The sequence below is a fragment of the Psittacula echo genome (genome assembly GCF_963264785.1).
Source record: "Psittacula echo genome assembly, chromosome: 6".
NCBI lineage: Eukaryota > Metazoa > Chordata > Aves > Psittaciformes > Psittacidae > Psittacula > Psittacula echo.
The window spans coordinates 16,055,046-16,076,858 of record NC_137743.1 but is presented as its reverse complement, the minus strand read 5'-3'; the positions used below and the strand labels follow the sequence as shown (position 1 = coordinate 16,076,858).

Genomic DNA, 21,813 nt, shown 5'->3' with positions numbered 1-21,813 from the left:
TCAACCCCATCATCCCCTGCTCCTTCCTCTGCGCTCTTCGCCACCAGGACCACAAAGCCAGTCCCCAGCCAGGATCAGCCCCGGTCTAGGTGATGTGTCCCCAGCCAGGCAGTGTCCCTGTTCTGCCACCCGGAGCCAGCAGCCCCCTGACTGCCTGCGTGAGGCTGGTGCCAAGCAGCCCTGGCTTGCCACCAGCAGTCCCCCCCAGCCAGGGCGCCCTGGCCCTGAACTGGCTGACCCCATGCACACGAGGGGACATGGCCAGCTCTGTGGCAGCACGGGCCGGCAGCCAGCCCACCAGCCACTGCAGCTGCAGCCACCGTGCTGGGCTTTCCCAGGCTGCCCTGGCAGCTTCCCAGCCCTAGAGCGGGAATGGGGCCGCTCAGCCCCTTGAAGCCCTGGCTCCTGAGCACAGGGTGGGGATGCAGTGGACACCATGCCCCTGCTCTCAGTGTTTCTCTCCCCCCGTGGTTTCTGGGTTGGTTATTTTTTTAAATAAAAGGAAATAAATGGAATACCAGCAACCTACGCTCGGTCCTGCCTGGCTTCTGGTGAGTCAGCTACCGAGCAGTGCCACCCTTTTCATTGCACACCTCTGCCTATGCCACCTCACTGCCAGGCACCAGCACAGGGCAGGGGGCTGCAGCAGCCAGGGTAGGCTGGGCTGAACCCACACATGACATGTGGTTCACATGTGGAGGAGACACCAGGGATGGTGCTGACGTGCTGGAGTGGCCCAGGACCAGAGTCTGTGGCAAGGCACATACTGGTGAAAGCGTGCTCTGCCGGTGTGAGGGTACAAGGGATGCCAGATGGTGGGGAAGATGCTTTCCACATGAGAGCATCTTCACACCCTGGTATTTCCACTGGCTGAGCCACAAGCAGCCAGGAGCTGTGGCTGAGATGCTGGCAGCACTACCAGAACAGGGGCAGGCAGCCACTACTGCGAGGTCATGACCAGCACCACCGCCGCCAGGCTGGGGGACAGCCAGGGGACATGGGGCAGTCACACGAGCCCTTCAGCACAGGCTGGGGTGAGGCAGCCACAACGGAAAACACAGACCACTGGCAGGGGTGGAGGAAAAGCATCATCCCCGTCCTCACATGCTGCAAAGGGCATAGGAACTCCAGGAACCTTCGCCCCAAGAGTGTGGGTGTGCTACAGGGCAGGACTGCTGAGGCACACAGGGATGGATTCTGGGTACTGAGAGATGATGTCAAGCAGGTCCCAGCCGCCTGCCTGCACTCCCGTCCCAGGGCAGGGCAGGAAGCCCCCAGCTCACAGTGCCGGCAGTGCAGCCACATCAGAGCCCGGCGCGGGGTCGGGAACGCAGCCCTGCCCATGTACCAACAAGGGCCCTGCTGTTTAGGCTCCGCGGAAGTAAACAGGGACCCTGCCAGCACATTCCTGCTGCTGCCCTGCCTGACCCCTCCCGCCTGCACCTCACACCACCCCCCCGCCAGGGACACCCATCCCCATGGCAGCATGGACAACATGCAGCAGCCCCCAGTGCGCACACCCTGTCCCAGCACGCAGGCGCACGGACAGACACAGCCCGGCCAGGCAAATAAAATAGATGGTATTTATTAGCAAAATAAAGGACAAACTCTCACTCAAAGGCCCTGCCAGGTGGCCAGGGCCGCCCCACACAGCCCCACGCTGCTGCTTCCAGTGCCAAAGGCAGGTCCTGCTCTGGGCAGGATGGGCAGCACTGCTCAATGAGCGACAGCATCCGCAAGGCACCAACCAGCCTGCGTGCATCCTGCTCAGCCCTTTCAGTGGAGCAGCTTTTGGACGCGGTGCAGGATCCCTCCCAGCTCTGAGATGCAGGGTTCCCTGCCTGCCCACAGAGGGGCCTGGCACCCAGCGGGGTTGCCAGTGGGGCTGAAAGTGCAGCCTCTCAGCTCAGTCTCGGCCCTCCCAGGCATCCTCCCTCTGCTTGTTCTCCAGGCGCTTCCTCTCTGCAGAGACAAGAGGAGGGTCAACCCCATGTCTCCATCACCACACAGCTACCCCATGGAGGTGGCTGTAGCCCATTCTGTAGCAGCCCCCCCGCCCCCAGCACCTTGTGACAAAGCACATCCATGAGCAGGGTCCCCCCCAGCTGCAGCCTCCCTGGGGGAATCCAAATCTCACCCTGGGCTTCTTGCAGCTTCCTCCGCTCAGCCTCTCGCTGGGATGGTGTCTGCTTGCTGCGTACCCCCAGGGCACCAATCACCAGACGTCTGGCCAGGGCTGCTGATGTTTCGGGACGCTCTTTGGCTGGCTGCAGGAATTCTGGGTGAGCAGAGATGGGGGACATCAGTAAGAGCATCCCAGGAGGATGCAGCACTTAAGTGCTGTGGAGCTATGCAAGCTGCCCTGTTCCTCCCCGGTTATCGGAATGAAGACACTGTAGCATAAGCACCATGGCACAAGCCAGCCTGGGGTGGTACCACTCACCAGCGTATGCCCTGGCTTTGGCTTTAGAGGCACGGGTACCCTGGGACAGTGGACGTGTCTTCACCATCAGGTGCTTGGTGCTGAGGGCATCACGTGCTGCAGGGAGAGAGTAGTGGTGTCCATGTGTGAGGCCACCTGCATGCCCACAATCTGGCCATGGGAGGGGATGCCCTCTGCCCATCCCCTGCCAAATAGGGAGCAGTACCTGTTATGGGGCTGGAGAAGACACCCAAGGCATGTGTATCATCCACCCACTTAATATCAAAGCCTTTTTTCCTGCCGGAGAGAGGGAAGCTCAGCAAGGCATCAGCACTGAGTTGGCAGGGGTCTGAAGCAGAGCCCAGGTAGTGGACCCCAGTGACGGTGACAGAGTATTGCAGGCAGACTCACTGATAGCTGCAGAAGACACGCATCAGGTCCTCAGTGCGGAAATCCGAGGGGAAGTCATAGATCTCGATGACATGGGGCAGCTCATCATCACTGATGTCTGGTGCAGCAGGCTCAGCCCCGTAGTAGTTGAAGCGGGGTGACTGCTGGCTCTCCCGCCTCTTCTCACCTCCCGAGAGCTGCAGGGGTGGGAGAGGCACAGCACTGAGCAATCTCTGCCCGCTTGCCCCATGCCAGCTCCCAACCCATGGCAAGTGCTCCCTGGGAAGTGGTTCTGCCTCCATGGCCCACCCCAACACTGCAGATGGATTCACAGCATCGAGATATTAGGAGTTATTGACTGGAGTTCTCATGCTACGCACTTGCTTTTCCCATTACCAGCATCCCTCCACTTGCCATGCTCTGCAATCCCGCCAGAGACACAGCAGGAATGGCACCAGTGACACAATGCGTGCACTCCCAAGAACAACCCTCCTTCTGCAGTGACCCAAAATACATTTGGGGAACCACAAGGTGCAGGACAGCAAGGCCAGGAGGAAAGACTGATGTCTGCCTGCCATGCGGGAGCACTGGGCTTGGCATGCCTCTGCTGCAATACATGCACTGGAGCAGCCCATCAGCATCCCAGCTGCCAACGTGGAAAAGCCGGTGCTCTCCAGAGGAGCAAGTTCTGGTGGTTAATCACCTGCATAGCTAAAATTTATGCCTTATTCCTCATTTGAATTTGTCAGTCTCTGCTTCCCAGCTGGCGGATCTTGTTCTGTCTCTCTGTTGGATTAAAGAACCCTGAGTCCCCAGTCTCCTCCCTGTGATGGCACTTACTCATGCTAATCAAGTCCCTTCTCAGTCTTCTTCCTGATAAGCGAAACTGTGCGCCTTTAGTATCTCACAGTGGGGCACTTCCTCCAGCCCTAAAAGATGATGGCTGTACACTTTGTTACCTCTCCCATTTTTCAACCTTCATTTTAAAACATGGGCAGCAGTCTCCCACTCCCATGACACGAGACTGCAGCTGCCCCCTACTCCCCTCTGCCCCACAGCATCGATACCAGTATGCCCTCCTGCATCACTCTCTGCCCAGTGAGCTACCCTGAATCACTTCCTGCACTCCTGCTTTCCAAACTGCACCCTGCCAATGGCAAAGGGTGCTGCAGCTGAGACATTGGACCAGGCACAGCCCAAAGCCATCAGAGGCTCCCCCGTCCTCCCTGGAGCATGGCGCCATGGACCAGATACATAACTTAGCCAGGTTCCAAGCCTGATCCCCCAAGCGATCATAGCAGAACACACCGTGGCTGGAAGAGTCCATAAATCCCAGCCAGCTCAGTCAATAAGAAGTGCTCATTCCGACAATTTTATGGGGAAGATGGATTCAGAGCAGGTGAGGGAGTGCTGCCAGGGCGGCTGGATGCTGGCGGAGGGTAGAGCTGAGTGATGGAACTCATGGGACAGGTGAGCACTGCAGGCAGAGCCGCCTGCCCCGCCACCACCACCCTTTAACCAAGCACACCCCTGCCTGCTCAGGAAAGCGAAGGAGCCATCCCTGGGCAGGATGAAGCCCTGCGGTGCCGCTTGAGGGAGCAGAGTGCTCAGGTAGTGCCAGGCGCAGGGAAGATGATTAGAGAGCGGGAGCACAGCATGCTGGAGCGGTCCTTGACCTTCACAAATCACCGAGCGTGGTGGGGCAGCAAGGACAGGAACCGTCTGGCTGCAGGCTCAGCTGTGCAGCAGGCACAGCTCAAGAGGTCCCCCCTGCACTGCCAGCCCAGGCACACAGCAATGCCCAGAGCCCCCCAGCCATGGGGCAGGGCAGGGAGCAGAAGCTGGGGTACGGCTGATGGATGGAGAGAGGGACAGCAGAGACAGGCATCGTGGAAAACAAAGCCTTCACATCACAACTTGCTGCTCACTAAAGCAAGAGCATGTCAGAGGGGTCCATGGCCACTTCCTTACACTCCCTCCCACTTGCTGAGAGTGCACCTCCAGAGCTGGAGGGAAGGTGTGTGCTGGCACTCACACACCATGGCCCCAGCATACGTACACCATGGTCCCCACTTCGCTGCACTGGCTCGTGGAGAGTGCTCCAAGCCCACATGGAAATGGTCGCAGTGCTTAATTATCCTCTGTGCTCGAACTGATTTCTACTCTGAATTTGTCTGGTTTAAGCTTCCAGCCAATGGATCTCGCTCTGGTGTCTTTTCCTGCTAGATTAAAGAGCCTTCCACTATCAGAAATCTCTCCTCCATGCAGAACGTCATAAATCTTGCTCCCTGCCAGCTATCTGCATCGCATAAGGATTCGGTTACGAGGAAGAACGTTACTAATTTTCTTGTCCTTTTTGTTAATTAACAACAGCTCCCTTACCCCGAGAGCCTGTGCCCCACCTCAGCAGCCACATCTGCCTGCCAAGAGCTCAGAGGGCTCAGAAGCACCGCGCTCAGCACGGGAACCTGCAGGGTTTTAATTGATGGAAGTTTTAATTGATAAACCCCCTTTTCAGGTTCTTATTTACCCATTTTGGGAAGCTCCCTGGAAAGCTCAAACTTCACTCGAAGCTAACGTGGATACTCCAGAGCTCCTTGGAGTTAGCACCCGTGCTGCACAGCACAACCTTGCCCACAGCAACCTATGGTTGCACCATAACATGGGCCCTCCCAGGGCCAGGCAGCTACTCAGCTGCATCCAAGGACAGATCCGTGCCCACCGTGCCATCCCATGGAAAGCCAGTGCCCACACCACATGCACCCTCAGAGCAGCAACACTGTGTCCCTTGCACTAGTGCTCACAACGACCTCTCTGCTGGGGCTGCAGCAGGAGGGGAGCAGAGCCAGGCAGGGATGGGGGTACCCACACCCTCCCGTATCTCCCTCCAAGCAGCCCCAGAGGCAAGCCCCATGTGCCCCACACCCAGCCTCATGCTGGGCTCAGAGAGGGCACAGAAGCCAGAGCACAGCCCCAGGGACAAGGTGGGTACCAGCGCCCTTTGGTAAAGATGCTGTCATCAGGCACCATGAACTACTTCACACCCTGCTTCCAGCTCGGGGTGGACAGACACTGGAGGTACCAATATTAGTGCTGTTTGTTACTTTGGGCACGTTAATGCCATTCGGAAAATTACCGTGTTGATGGTACTGATTTAAAATGCAATAAGGGATATCCAGCCTCGCTGCAGAGGCTCAGCCTTCCTCACAAGCAGCAGGAAAACAGAGTAGGTCTTGGTGCTAAGCAGCTAATTGTAGTAAATCCAGCTGCACGCGTGCAGGAGGGGATGGTAATGAGCCACAGCTGATTAAGAAGCCATGGTTTCGAGGAAACATCCCGTTGCTATTTCAATGGGAGCCCATACATTTCAGCCCATTTCTTTATCACCATCCCTGGTTTCACAAGGGTGCAGTTGCAGTTTACGGTGCTCAAGTAGGTTTTACCAGGTGCACTTTATGTACTGTAAAAGGGAAGATCTCCCCGAGCCTTCACCAGCACTGAGGGACAGCATGGGAACCAGCTGAGGGGGTGAAGGTGGAGATCCTTGGCATCGCAGGCAGCTCATGCCCTTAGTGAGAGCTGACAGTACCAGCAGGCAGTACAGCCAAGCTGGCCGTATGCCCTGGGTGCAGCCTGCCCCCCCATGCACCCACCTGGAAGGGCACAGGGACAACTGGCCACCTCAGACCCTTGTCCCCACAGCAGCAGCCACCATCCCTGCAAACCCCCACGGGTGCTGGCTTGCAGGACATACCTCCTCCAGCAGGCGCGGGTCCAGGCAGTCTCCATCATCATTGAACAGCATGTCCCAGCTCTCCTCAGCACCTGGGCTGGCCTGGTTTGGGGTTCTGGCACCAGTGCTGGTCTTCTCTTCCTTTGGGGAGTTGCTACAGAGACCCCTCTCCTCCTCCTTGGTCTCCTGGCTGCACTGGTGCTGCTGTGGCAAGCCTGCGTCCTCATCTGCCCCCGCTGGCTCCTCAGCCCAGGCCGCGGGTGAGAGTTCCTCTACACCATGGCACAGCAGCTCCAAGGGTGCTGGGGCCTCCTGGCTCTCTGAGGGTGCCCCATCCCATGATCCACTTGCCAGCTCCTCGCTAGCACCGAGCCGGCCGCTCTCAGGCCCAGTGCTGCTGCCTGTGCAGGCAGAATGGCTGCTCGCTCCCACCGCAGCAGGCCCTGGGTCTCCCTCCCCACCAGGATGCCCAGCACATGCAGTGCTCTCTTCCTTGCCAGGTGGAAGCTGGGATGGGCTGCCCATGCCCTGCCCCGGGGCGCTCTTCCCTGGGAGCACTGGAGCATCGTCCATGCCACTCCCTGAGCGCTCAGGTTCGCAGCTGGCTCCCGGTGCACCCAAGGCACGCTCTGCCATTCCTCCCCACCTCTCCTCATCCTCTGGCACCCCAGTGGCACAGCCCTCATTCTGCCCTGCCTGAAGAGAAACCCCACACTCCCTCTCCTCCTCCTGGGCTTTCAGACCCACAGCCTCCCATGCCAGCCTGTGCATACTGCCCGGGTCACCCAGCCCTGCCGGCTGCAGGACATCCTCTCCCAGGCTCTGGGAGACATCCCTACCTGGTCCTGGGGACATCTCTGATGCACCACTCAGCCCTATCTGACATGCTGACGTTGGGCTACTGGCAACCATTGGGCTAGCAGGGTCACCCCCAGGCTTGGGGGTAGCCTCCATGGCCCCAGGCTGGGCACTCAGTGTGGACGGAGGGTCAGGCTCAGTCCTCATCATCCGTCGGTGATGGTTGACCTCCCCAAGTCCTTCATCATGGGATGCTTTCTCCTGGGCAACAGCCAGATCCAGGCACAGCTCCCATATGCTGGGTGATGCTCTTAGGCTCTCTGGTGCAATGGGGCAGTTGCCTCCCAGCCTCGAGCTGTGGCTAGCAGAGGCTGCCCGTGGCTCCTTTGGGCCAGCATCCCACTTGCTCTCCCTTCTCACCACTCTGCCTGCCTGTGTCCTGGCATGGGGGCTTTGCCTCTGCCCCTCACTGCTGGCCCGGCAAGTGTCCTGCACCAGGTGGTGGTTCTCAGGCTCCTGGCGCTGCCTGGCTGGAGTGCTGCCCGCTGCTTGCGCTGCTCTCTCCCGCCGTGCTTTGGGCACATAGAGGGCCATGTCGGGCTTCCTGCGGCGCGGCCGGCTGCTCTCAGCTTCCTGCTGCATGGTGCCACCGCTGCCTGCCAAGGAGAGACAGTGTCAGTGCCCTGCCTGCGCCCAACAGCCACCGGGCACATGGTGGGCAGCCCCTCCCTGGGTCAGTAGGTTGGGGTCCCAGCCTGGCACCCACCCTCACTCCAACAGCAGTTGGCACACAGGAATGGACAGCAGAGCCCCAACACTGCACCTACCACAGCAGGTCTACAGATGGGGTCTGGCACTTGGAGCAGCCCTACAGCCTTTGGTGGAGTTTTCCAGGCTTGGATGAAGCAGGGAATCCCTCCCAGTATCACTGGGATGCCTGCTCCACTCTGGTAGCTGCTGCCTGGAACCCCCGAGCCCCAGGGGCCAGCGTCCACAGCTGAAGCAGGACACACAGCTCTCGCATAATTCATGCATCAAAATCTGAGGAGAAGCTGGTGGCAGCCACAGAGCACCATAAACACAACTCCAGCCCAGGGACACCCCCGCACAGGACCAGGGCTGCCACCCCAGCATGCCACAGCCGCACTCACCTGCTGCCCTGTCCTGGCAGAGATTTATTTTTCATCATCTTTGGCAAAAGCAGGCATGCCACAAGCTGCCAGGCCCCCTGCCCCTATAAATATGCATCAGACAGAGTTTACGGAGATGGATGGCGTGGGGGGCTGCGCTGTGGTTGAGGGGAAGGCAGAGCGGGGCTGGGCTGAGGCCCTGTGATTAATCACTGCCCACTCCATTTAGGGGGATTCATCACAGGCCGCTGTCAGGTAAATCACTGGAAAAACACCTCTTCAGTAATTAATGTGAAGTGACGGATGGACAGCCCCCAGGCCCATTAATCTGGACCATCAGCGCTGACCAAGATTATGAATGTCAGGATGCATAAACTGCCGGCGGATCAATAGGGCCAGGAACCCATCCAAGGCTCTCATTTCCGAGGCACCTCCGGTACATTAGCCTCTCCTGCACACAGCCCCCAGCCAAGGCGCAAACACTCCCCATGGCCCCTCACCGACAGCCAGCAGCGGTGCCGGGAAGGCGAGAGGAGGCCAACCACTGGCTGGAAAGCGGCCGGGGCAGCCCGTGCCACACGGCATCATCCCCTTCTCCTGACAGACGGGTGGACAGGCAGCTCCCTCACCATGACGGATGGATGGCTCTCTTGTGGCTCTCTGGAAACCGCTGGCAAGTCGGGGCAGGGCAGTGCTCCCCAGCATCACTACGGCATCCGTGTCTGTGCCTCGTGCCAGTGCACTCCTGCCCACCTCTGTGGCACAAGGTGCAGGCACGGGCGCCGCAGGGATGCTGGACACAGTCCAAGGGCTGCCCCAACCATTTTTCTGTCTCCGCAGCTCTTGTCATTTTTTCCCCCTCTTTGATACACTAATTTTGCTGGCAGAACAATCCACTTTATCGACCGTGAGAAAGGAACGTATCCTACAAACCCTCCAAGGTCTGGATTAGTCATTTTTCAAGACCAAGGCATTATACATTTTCTCACTGAGCGGCAGCCTGGGTGCAGGATAGGAGGGGGCACCAGCAGACCCCTGGCACCACTATTTCCAACCACACAGAGCTTCCAACTGCACTGAAGCGCATTCTGCTAAAGGACTTTTCCCAGCCAAGCCCATAGGATATCACCAAACAGCTTGGGGAGAGGAATACTGATCCCCCCAGGCTCTGCTTCCCGAGAATTTCCAGCATGGGGAGCAGCCAGGAGCAGCATTGCTCCATGCACATCCCAAGTCACCTCCAAGAAGAGCCTTCACATGCAGGATTTATGGGCTCCTCGAAAGCTTGCCATTCACCTTGCCTCACCCTCCAAAAGCAGATGGCACAGCATTAGCCAGTCGGCTGGTGCTGGGAGCATCCTCTCCCCGCACAGCTTTGCCTCTGCCTGCCGCTCACTGAGGGGGAAGAGCTGCATCCCGCAGCCTTGGGAGAAGCACAGCAAGGTGGTAGCTGGCTCACTTTGGCAAACAAGTGCTGCAGCACTTTGTTTCCTCCTCACAGGGCAGCACAGCTCCTGCCCCCAGCCTATTACACACTTCATCGATGCCACAGCCACGCATCGGCACCGACCGATTACACGTTCCGGGAGGCAGAGCAACAGCCCTGGCTTCGGGTCTCATTCACACTACACTGGACAGGGCAACCCTGCTGCTTCCAGACTCTGGGACCAAGCTCACCCTGCAAAGCCAGATGGCAATGGCCAGGACAGCCCCAAAAGGGCCCATGATGCCTTGAGTGCTGCCCTGCTTTTTGAAGCCAGCTAGCAATATGGCTTGGCACCACAGTGCCAAGCAGGTAAAGGCATGCCATGGCACCATGGCAAAAGTGGTGTTGGGAGAGCTGCTCAGCTGCCTGGCACATAATGCCCACCAGTCCAGCACAACACAGCCTAGTGTGGTCAGGGGATGCTGGAGCATCAGCCAGAAGGTGGCCAGAGCTCCCTACAGGCACAGGCTCCCTTCACACCATCCCCAGGACTATGCTGCTCATGGGGAGCTTGTGCTTGTGGCATGAGTTTGTGAAGTCTCAGAGCAGCTGCTCAGGCAGTGTGCCAGCTTGCCTTTCTCCTCTCGTGACCATATGCAGCACAGACGGGCAGCGTTTTCTCCCTGATTTCTCACCCCTTCCTGTCCAGGGAAGGGCCCCACGAACAAACAGCAAGACAGGGCTGGCCACACCACAGACCAGACTGCACAGCACATCACCAAATTCCTCCATCATCTGCATTCCTGCTCAGCAGGTGAGGACATCTACACCACAGCTCCAGTGGCAAAGCCAGGACCTCTGCCAGCAGCAGAGATGCCAGCCACAGTCCAGCTTGAGGAAGCTGGGAACAGGCACGGATGCCAGGCTGCACGGTTCACCTGGAGCGTGGCAGTTCCCGGAAAAGTTTCGGTGCCACCCAGCGCCCTCCCAGCAGGCTGCCGCATTTCCTGGCAGGGAGCTGTATTTTTAGCCTTCGAGGTTTCTAATTCCACTCAATCCATACTCCCATCGATAGAGCAGATAACCTTAAAGCCTTGACAGTGAATGGCGATGGCAGCACGGGACCGGGAGCCTTGGGGGACTCGCGCACAGCCTCGGCACGCAGCTCGCGCACCCGCAATGTCACTCTTTACAGCCTGACACAGATTGGGCTCTTTAGGGGGGGAAAAATAAATAAATACAAGAACAGGACCAATAAAAAGGCAGGTACAAGGAGATTCTAAACAGCTCCACTGGGGAAGCCGACACTCACAGGGCTCATCCCATGCCAGACACGTGCCTTGGCACGCTCACTGACTGCTCAACACTGGTGCCCAGCAGCCTGGGTAAGGATTGTCTGGGGTTTTGGCTACCTGCACCTCTCCTGCTCCCAAACAGATACCCAGCCCAGCCCGCCTGGCTCACACAGCAGGCAACGGGGCCAGGGAAGGGCCTGGATACCTGGCAGTGAAAGGCAGAGAAAAGGAAAGAGCACAGTGCTGCCAGCACAAGGCAAGGCAAAGCACTTCAAGGAGCACAGAGATGCATCCTGTCCAATGCCTGCCCACAGCCCCATGGGCTTTAAGACAGCCCTGTCCCGTGCTGCCAGAGGAAGGATGTTGTCCAGCAGCTGGAGCAAACACTGGCTACAGGAGGAGGCAGCAAAGGCATCAAAGGCACAAAGGAAAAAGATTTCAATTGTGCCTTTCATTTTCAGCGCTCTTAGGAGATACCTGGACAAGAGGAGGGTGAACAGTTTCAGACAGGAGGAGGATTTGTAAGTCAACTGTGTCCGCTCACAGCTGCAGGAGAGAAAAGGGACAACGAACCAGCAGAAGGAGTTAACAGCTGGAGAGCTAAGTGGAATACAAAGGACTTTACAAATAAACCCCGCAGAATCAGCACAAAAGTGAAAAGGTCTATTAATAAACAAGGAGGGAAAGAAAATTAATGATGGCTCAAAAATAAAGATGACTCAAAAGGGCAAAATTACTGTTTTTAACCAGAAAAATGCAAATGAGGCAGACGCCTCGCAAAAACAGCTGCAGGGAAAGCAAAAACAGCATCTCCACATAGACACGATCACCTGGCCAGTGTGGCAGTGCCAAGATGAACCCATGGACCCACCAACACATACATGGTGCCAGGAAGAAATCAGGGCCCTGCTGACAGGCAGCACAAATCAGGCACTGATTTTCTGTGTGAGAAAGAGTAATAAACCTGGAGCTAGTGCAGGATAAACCCTGTGCCCATCCGTAGCACAGAACACAATGGGCAGAGGAAGGAGCCTGCACACCCGCTGCGATGGGCCCCTGGATGAAGGACATTGGGTTGCCCAGCAGGAGGAATTTCAGAAAAATTACTGGACAAAGCTTTTGGACAAAGCAAGCAAGGTGCATTTCAGCTGAACTTCATGGTATTGCTCTATACCATCTCCCAAGCTTTCACTTGAATAGTGAAATGTAATTCAATTTGCAGATGGTACTGAGCAGAGAGGTATTGCAAACACTGGCCAGAACAGGGAAATCATTCAAAGGATCTGAGAAATGTAGGAAATGTAGGTAGGAAACAAACTGAGAGCCAGTCTGGGAAAATTAAGGTAAAATAACCCAAGGCAGCCATTCGGTAGGCAGGAACAGCCTGAAAAGCAAAGCCCTGAGCCCTGTGGTGCACTCAAAAAGCAGGTGGCTGGAGTGACGACCCCAAAGTGTGCAAGGGGCATAAGCTGGTCACCAGCATCACACCATGGGCCAGGCCAGGGTTACAACAGTCCCAGAGCGGGCTGCACGCAGAGCTGTGTGAAGGATGGAGGGGATGCCGAGGGCAGGCAGCTGTGAAAAACAGCATCCAGCACCTGGGAGCACCGGACACATGTTTTATGAGCCATGGGAGCCCGGCACACTGAGCACCCGGGGACGTTGTATAACTCCTGTGCCCTCAAGGCTGTCCCTGCCAGCATCGTTCAGTGACTCAATAAGCTGGGGAGAGTTATGGGGTGTGCAATGTGCCATGTTATCCGGGTGCTCCAGGGGCTGCGTGCCAGCGGAGAGTGGAACCAGGCTAGGCCATGGGGTGGGGGGTCAGTGCTAAGACAGGGAGTGAGGGTTGGGGCTGGGACAGCGAATAGGGGTCGGAGCTGGGACATAGGGTGAGGGCTGGGGCAGGGAATAGAAGCTGGGACAAAGAATAGGGCTCAGGGCTGGGACAGGGGATAGGGGCTGGGACAGGGGATGGGAGTCAGGGCTGGGATGTGGGGTGGGGGCTGGAACAGAAAATAGCGGTCGGGGCTGGGACACCGGGGTGAGGGACAGGGCTGGGGTAGGGGGTGGGGAGAGCGGGGCAGGGGCACGATGTGCAGCCCTGGGACCGGGCCGGGCGCGCATCGCGGGCGGCTGTGCCCCCGTCCCGAGCTCCCCGCCGAGCTGAGCTGAGCTCAGCTGAGCCGAGCCGAGCCGAGCCGAGCCGAGCCTTGCCGGGCCGTGCCGCCTGCCAGGCCGCCGCCGTTACCAGTGGCCGCGCCAGATCCCCCGCCGCTCCGCGCCGCCGCCACCGCTTCCGCCGCGCCGGGCCCGCCCCGCCGCGGGGAGTGCCGGGACCTGTAGTGCAGCACTAGCACCCGCCCCGCGCCCCGAGCGGTCGCTCCTACCCAGCGGGGCAGCCTCCGCGGCTCCTCCGGCAATGCTGGCATCCCTGTGTCCCGCCCGGTCCTCTGCGCATCCCCGGAGCTGGGACCACCACGGACATCCGCAGGGCCACCGCGGTCCTTCCTGCCCCAGGCACCACCGAGGGGAGGACTCTCCGTGGCTGGGGGGTGATGGACACAGGGCTGCAGGAGGGAGAGCGACCCCTGCTCCTGCCTGCCCGGGTCACCGGTGAATTGCCGGGGGCTGAGGTCACTTTCCGGCGTGCCGGCCGCCCAGACACGCAGCCTGGGGAAGGTGGCTGCGCCGGTTCGCTCCGCTTCCTTCCCGGGGTTTGGCGAGGCGCAGCCTGCCTGTGCCCCGCACGTAATGAGCGGGGCCCCTCCGCTCTCGCGCGCTCACAGGCAGCTTGGGCCCCGCTGTGACCGTACCCGTGGCCGGCGCATCCTCCGGCTCCTAATGAAGCGCTGGTGCTGCAGAGCACTCCTGAGCCGGCCTGTACCTGCGGGGGAAGGATGGGGGAACAGGGCTGGATTCTCCCGCAGGCAAAGCGAGCACTGGCAGGGGAGAGGGGCAGCCCAAGGGACCCAAGCAGGCGTGGGGCTCACTGTCCGCGCGGGCCGATGGCTGGTGCAGCCACCCTGGTTTGTCTGGTTGTTGGACAGGGACAGGGACAGGGTCTCTGTCCCTCCTTCCCCTTCCAGACATGCTTCCTAACGAGCCAAAGCTCTCTGACATAACTCCCAAGCAGTTGCTTCCCAGGCAGCCTCATGCTGCAGGTGAGGGAGGAGTGATGCCCCATAACATGCACACTGCCTGGTATGGTGGGATGCAAGGCTGGTGTCCAGGCAGCTGAGGAGCTGAGGGACCAGGGACCTGTCTCCTTGTCAATGTGTCACTGAGGCACTGCATAGGGTATCAGTGCATGAGGCTGTGCCAAGCATTTTACCCCTCCTTGGGTGCAGCTACAGGGCTGGGACTGCTGATGCCTGAGATCTTGGGTGCCCTGAAGTACTCTGCTATAGTGGGACCAGGGTGGGCCCAGTGGCTCAGGCTCGTGTAGATAGGGTCATCCCACCCCAGCCGCATTCCATGGAGCAGGATAAGGAAGGCTCACACCAGGCAGGGCCACCCAGCAGCCCTTGGGGAGTAGCACTTGCTCCAGCCCACAGTGGCACACAGGGAACTGAGGTCCCTCTTGCAGGTAATCTATGGCAACAGATCCTGATCGCTTTCATTATTATTATTATTTTCTTATGCATGTGCGCACAGGAGATTTATCACCAGCTATGGAGGCAAAATCAATTATTCATGTTATAAATCAGAAAATGATTTATGTTTGTGGGAGGCCAAGCAGCGTGGAGCCCCTGGCCACGTGGGAGCTGGGTTTGTCTGCAAATGGCGCCAGACACCCCCTGCCAGCACTTCCCAGGGCTTTCTGTCCCTGCCACATGGCTGGGGTGCCCCCATCCCATCACAGCCCAGGGTGACCCAGGGATGGTGGCTGGCAGGGAGCGCCCAGCCTCTCCTGCTCTGTCAAGCCAGGTGCCCTCAGACAAAGCCCAAGGAAGGCTGGGGACAGCGGTGGCCTGGTCACCCCAGCAGTGTGGCAGGATGATGCTCCACAGCAGTTTCCATGGCAGCAGCAGCATCGTGGTCCAAGCACTGTGAGGTGTGGGCTGCTGAAGGACCCCCTCGCTTTTTCCCACTGGAGACATTCACATGTCCTCTCCAGCCCCAGAAGCTGTATCTGTGCTCCTGCCTCACACAAAGGTCACGATGGTACTCTCTAGACTGCTTCCCATGGGGACAAGGACCTATTGCACTGCTGACACCCCCATGCTCCCCTGAAAAGAGGAGAAAGCTGAGGGCAAGGGAGTAGCAGTGTAAAGGCACACCACTTGCACCAATCCCTGAGGCCAGCTACCCCAGACTGGGGCTGCAAGGCTTTGCTTGACTGCTGCCCACCTTCTGTGCTAAGGGGATCTCAGGTGTCCTGGGAGTCTTCCTAGGTGTGGAGACCCTATTCCCCAAGGGCCGGATGATGTTCTGTACAGAGCAGGGTGGCACTGGGCTCCCAGCCTTGGGGCAGGGGTTAGCTGCTGCTGCCAGGTCTGCCCCCAGGCACTCAGCCAGGGCTGGTGAGAGCTGCAGCATCCCATGGCTCTGCATGGGGAGGCTAGCACCCCAGTTCTGGCTGCCTTGGCATCCTAAACCCCACTGCCCATGTCACACAGCCAGTGGGAATGAGTGCCAGGAGCCGGCCAGCCGGTCTCTGCTGATAGCCAGGGCTGCTCTTGCTTCTGCAGTTTTGATCTAAAGCTGCTGTGTCTGTGTCTCCTCGGGGACAGCAGAGCGGACTGGGAGTGCTGCCTGGCTCTCCTTGTCTGTTCATCTGCAGCTGCGTCAACTGGGGCCGTGGGGAGGCACAGGCAGAAAGGAACAGCACAGGAGAGAAAGGAGCTGTCAGCAGCCTCAGATCTGGGTCTGATCACAGGCGAGCCATGCATCCAGCTCCCGCTCGCACACATCCGGCTCTGGGAGGGTCTCTGGCCCTTGGGATGGGAAGGAGAGGCAGCACAGGGCAACCTCAGCTCTTTGCTGGCTCCCTGAGCAGCGTTTTCTCTCACAGCCTCTGAGCCTTGAAGCCTCCTCCCAGCCACCAGAGAGCCTGTGACTGCCTGCGACCTCCAGGGCTCTGAGAGAGATGAGAACTTTCTGGCTCAATCCACACATGGGAGTGTCAGAGGGTGCAGGGGTTTTGGCTGCCCTCCGGCTCCCTGCCAGGCTGTGAGCAGGAGCACTGAGAGCCAGGCACAATCCTGGGGCACTCTGCAGCCACACCAGCCCCCAGCCAGGCCTTAGGATGCTCTGGAACTGCACCCTGGGTGCAGAGGAGTCTTTGCTTGCTCTGCTGAGACTGTAAAGCAGGCAGACAACCAGGGGAGGTCAGAGATCTGCTGCTGCGGCCTGGGACTCCACTGAGCTGTGGGCACTGGGCATCGCACTGAAATGCCAGGAAATAAATGAGCCATGTTCCAGGGCCAAGCATCGCCTCAGGTGCCTCACTGCACCCCAGTCCCCAGTCCCAGGGAGCCCAGTGCCAGCCCATGCTCATGTGGGCATCCCTCTGATTTATCGCTGCAGAGCAAATGCTTACTGAGTGCTTTTGGCAGAGAAAAGCCCTGGGGAGCTGCAGCAGGCATACAGAAGCAAAGAAGGAATTGCCCATCTGCTGCAGCGTGTCAGGGGCACCCAGAGCACCCACAGCCCTGGGTCTCTCTCCTATCCCCAGCCAGGGGACACACTCAACCCATGGTTTGGGTCTGTGGAGAGCTCAGGCCTGGGGTGGATTAGATCTGCTCTGCATTATTGCACCAAACACCTGGGGACTCAGTGACTTGTGACAGTGCTGTATAATGTGGGGAAGCAGCTCATGGTGCAGGCTGGTGCTGCCGGCGGCTCACAGACAGGGAGATCACTGCAGGCTGGTTGTGGAGGGGAAGCCGAGATCTCTTGCTCCCTGTTTTCCTGCATATTTACAATGAATAGGCACAGAAGGCTGCGCTTGTGCTGCAGGAATCAATACTGCTCCAGGAATGGCCGGGGTGCTCCTCCCTGCACTCCCTTGGGAGCCTGCCCCTCTCCCTGAGCTACCACTGTTATCTCCTTTGAGTTATTGTCTTGAATTCCAGCACTCTCAGCAGGACCATGCAGTAGCATGGTGTGGCTGGTGACAACCCTGGGACTGGGGATCTTGCTAACCTGGATAGCCTGGCTCCTTCAGGAGATGCAGGGGAATAAGCAAGAGAGACCTTATGGGTAAGATCCAGGTTTCATCCTGACTCGAGGTAACCCTGGTTGGCACCATGTCACAGCCTGCTCCATCATGACCTATCCTGCCATGGTCCCTAAGAGGTACCAGGGCACTGTGGCCAGCTCCGGAAGGCAGAGCTGCTGCCAGGAGGCGGTTTCTGCCTGGCAGACAGTGCTCAGGGATGCTGCAACTGGAAGCAGCTCTAGATCTTGCCCAGTGCTGGCCATGGCAGTGCCACTGCATCAGGTGACAACTGCTGCCTCATGGGAAGGAATCTGGCAGCTTTCAATAGGCTGTGATTGAATTGATTCATCAGTGGGATCCACTTGGAGCTGATCAGTCTTTCAGGAGCCCTGGCAGAGGAGGCAGAGCTGGGCAGCCTGGGCATGTCCCTGCCTCCGTGAAGTTGCATGGCTCCTCTGAAGGAGGCGGCTGCTCTGAGTATGTACTGACCCCAGGTGTTCTGATAGCTCCATATGGCTGCCACCAGCAGCCCAGTTGTCCCCATAGCCTGTTTGCTCTTCTCCAGACAGGGGTACTGCCTGGGATGGCTACAGCAGAGCCTGCCGTCTCTTCCCTGGTGAGACTCCCCAGCCAGGGAGCACCAGCCCCAGTGCTCCTTTCATTGAGGAACCCCATTGTCCCTGGCTCCATTGCAGTGCCACTGCAGGCACTCCTCTGGCCTCCTGTCCCCTCTCCTGGCACAGGGCAGGGCATTCCTAGGCTGAGATTGGCACTGGTGCATCTCTGTGTCAGCCACAGCTCCAGGATCACAAGACAGGACAAGTACAGCTCATCCCATGGGGTGTGGGGGACTGCCCTCACTCCCCTACCCTGCACCCCAGCAAGGGAAAGCAGGGACAACAGGGACCATGAGGCGGGAGACGAGCACGGGCAGATCCGGTTACAGGCAGCACGGGGCAGAGAGATAGGCAGAGAACAGCAATGCAGCAAAAAGGGCTTTTAGTGATAATAAATAATTAACATTTCTAATGATGTCCCGGCGACAGGAAGAGTCCAAGTGGGGACCTGGGGGCACTGCGCACGGTGACAGGAGCAGCTGGGGACCTTGCATGGACTGGGGAGGCTATGCAGAGCCAGAGGCTGTGGTGGGAGAGACACAAAGGGCTGGGGGTCCCAGGGCAGGAGCTGGGCACCCCTGGGTGGGCAGCACATAGGGCCCAGCCTTTGCACTCTGCTGCCATTGAGGGTGCGGTAAATGCTGTGATGAAGAGGACGGGAAGAGGACACACATCCTTCGGGGTTGACCTGGCCTCTGGTGAACTGGAGCCATAAGATAATGCTGTGCCAGGGGTTCTGGTGCCTAGTGAGCACCTGAAATGGACCTGGCTGGCAGGAGGAGGGGACCAGGGAAGGGTGCCAGGAGGCAGCAGCCCACTGGGATCCGCTGGGATGGGTGGCAGTCACCACGGCACTGCCAACCCTGGCACAAATTTCCATAGGCTGGGAGATGTCCAGGCACAGGGAGCAGTGAGCTGGCCTGGGATGCAAGACCAGGGCAGGCAGGGGTCCATGGACAAGGCAGGTCAGGCACTGCAGGACAGTGACAGGAAAGGGACAGCAGGGAGAAGAGGGACCAAAGAAGCAGGTGTCTGAGCATGGGAGTCCATCGCTGTGAGCCACCACACCATGGGCATGCAGTCGTGGGAGAGGGAAAAGCAGTTGGAGGAGGAACCAGGGGAAGCATTTTTGGCAGCGCTGGCGACTTGCTTGCGTCCCTGCATAGGCCCCAGGGAACCTGCCTGTGCTGGAGCAAGCCTGGGAGAGGAGCAGGGACATCACAGGGGACGGCAGAGCCCAAGGGACCCATGATGGGAGGACAGTGGCTCATGCCCAGCACTGCGCAGGCTGCAGGAGAACAGAGCACTCACTATAAATACATCAGCGGGGTAAATGCCAGGGAGGAGAAGAAGAGCTAGTTCAGCTAAAAGACAATGTGAGCACAGGAATGACTGGGGATACATTATCCATTAATACATTTAGGGTGGAAATTAGGCCCCCAGAGCAGAAAGGTCCCAGCACAGTCTCTCCAGAGAAGGAAGCAGGGCCAGGCAGGAGCTGGGGTCGATGGCTGAGGGATTCTGTAGCAGTGACAGCACATGCCCACTTCTAGTGTTGAAAAGCAGCAAGGGTGGCTGGTGCCGCCCACCTGGCTGTGCTGGTAGGTGCAGCAAGCAGCAGCATGCAGAGCAGCGTGCATGGTAGGGTGCATGTGCAGCACTGCATGCATTTATGAGTGCAGATGTGTGTGTGTGCACAGGCTGTGAGCACATTTGGGCAGTGCACTGCATGCTTACACACGTGTGTGCAGACAGTGGGTGCAGACAGGCCAGGTGCACACAGGCTGTTCCATGTGTGCATGTAGGTGCATGTGAGTGTGCTGGCAGTGTGTGTCTGTGCTGTGCACGCATCAGGCTGTGTGCAGGTGTCTTGGCCTTCACAATGCTCTAGAAAGAGGAACAGCCCCAGTGATGTATTCTGGAAGTCAGTGCCTTGAGTCAGCACTGCTCGGCTTACCTGCACCCAGTTTGTGTTGCACCATCTGGAATGTGCTGGAGGAGACAGACTGGGAGCTCCATGAATCCAGCTGGTCCTGGGCAGGTTCCCATCCTGCAGAGGGTCCCCCAGCTCACAGAGCAGTGCTGTCCCTGTGAGGGCCATGGGGGGTCACCTGGCATTGCCGCCCCACAGGCTCACCCTGGCTGGCCAGAGCACTTGGCACTGCCAGCTAACAGCCCTGTGCCACACCTCCACCACTGCAATGCAAGGAAGGTCCCCAGCATCCTGCTCCCTTCTATCCAGAGAGATTCCAGCTTGGCAGATGAGTCACCAGGCACAAGGATGCAGTTTCAGGGCTGCTGGCTACAGAGGGTCCCCTCTCCCAGGGGACTGTGTCGGCATGGTTTGGGCAAGCACCCTAAGAGCAAGGGCTAGGGAAAGCCAGGACACCTCTGCTCTGCGGACGGGAAATGGGGATCCCAGATGTGCGAGGAGGTGGCTGGAGCTCAGGCTGGCCCCAGCTCAGCCGAAAAGCCTCCCGCTGCCTGCTTGCAGCCCTGGGTGGATCGCAGCGGCTCCCTTCCCCCCGCAGCTTGTCTGCCTGCCGCTCGCTCTAATTTCCTGTGCATTGTCCCCACCACTGCCTTTGTCCCCTGCACATCCCACCGTGTGCCACACAGCACAGGCAGGCTTCCTACGCCCTGCCTCGCTGCCCGCCAACATCCCTGCATGCATCCCAGCTCATTTCACTGGTGCTCTGTGCTCCCTACACAGCTCCCTGCAGAGACCCATGTTCCACCCCAGGGTGCTTTCCACATCGTGCCCCACATGCAGGCAGAGGGTGGGATGGAGACAGCTGGGCCATCATGGGGCACAAGGACTGATTCCGGGCTGTGGCTTATGGCCATGGCAGTTGTTGTGCTAAGGTGGATGCTGGCTGCTCTGAGTGCCCAGAGAAACATCTTAGCCCAGGTGGCAGCATCCATGGGAAGGCAGTGAAGGGCTCCAACAGTCGGCATTGATGAGCACTTTGCAGCCCCACAAGTGGAAAATCACCCTGCTGGATGTCGGTAGCATGGGCAGGGGCCTGTAGCATGCAAGACCCTCTCAGCATGTGTGCCCACATGCACACAGCATGTCATGGTGTGAGCACATCCCCGCTGACACAGTGCACACACCTGCAGAGCTGCATGTGTGTGCACCACACTGCATATCTAGCGATGCACACACATGTACAGGTGCATGTGTACAGCGTGCTGGCATGCCAGCAGGCCTGCCTGTGTCTGCTGGTGAATGTGCATCCACTCGGAGCCAGGGCTAAGCAAACCCCATGTGCTGGCACACTGGGTTTGATGCCCCCAGGGAGCTGATGTGTCCAGCACCAATCGCAGTCTTGGCACACTCAAGCTGACTTCCTGCTGGCCTTTGTGTTCTGTACCTGCCAGTTGCAGGGAGCACACGGAGAGCCGGCTTGCAGAGTTTGTGTTGATAATTACCCAGGAGGTTACTAAATCTGGGATGAGCTAATGAGTGAGCAGAGGGGGTGCTTGCTCTGAGCACACATGTGCGTGCAGGGCTGCAGCCAGGCACTGGGGCTGCAGGCTACAGGCAGGCAGAGTGCACCCACAGCTCCAGGTGGCATGAGGATACATAAGCACAGCACTGCACATATGTGATGGTCAGATTGGCCTCTTAAAGAGGGAGTCATCAGAAATTAAGTCAAGGGGTACTTGATGGCCACGTGTAACCACCTTTGTGGGAAGCCATCACTGTGACTGGAGAGCTCTTGAATCCAGCAGGAAGAGAAGAACTGGGAGCAATAGGCAGAAGCTGTAACCACACATGTTTGAATGAGAAGTAAGGGTTTTGGTAAGGCAGGTGATTAGCCACTTGAAGC

At 58.5% G+C, this 21,813-nt stretch overlaps 1 protein-coding gene across 1 annotated transcript; it reads right to left on the bottom strand.

Annotated features, from left to right (window-relative positions):
- Positions 1-1,906: 1,906 nt before the first annotated feature.
- R3HCC1L (R3H domain and coiled-coil containing 1 like) lies at positions 1,907-7,985 on the bottom strand (the record flags this gene model as incomplete). Its single annotated transcript, XM_080621078.1, has 6 exons — positions 1,907-1,962; positions 2,138-2,278; positions 2,444-2,539; positions 2,649-2,719; positions 2,834-3,009; positions 6,567-7,985. The coding sequence occupies 6 exons, from the start codon at positions 7,983-7,985 to the stop codon at positions 1,907-1,909; spliced, it is 1,959 nt and encodes a 652-aa protein (XP_080477204.1).
- Between the last annotated feature and the right edge of the window lie 13,828 nt (positions 7,986-21,813).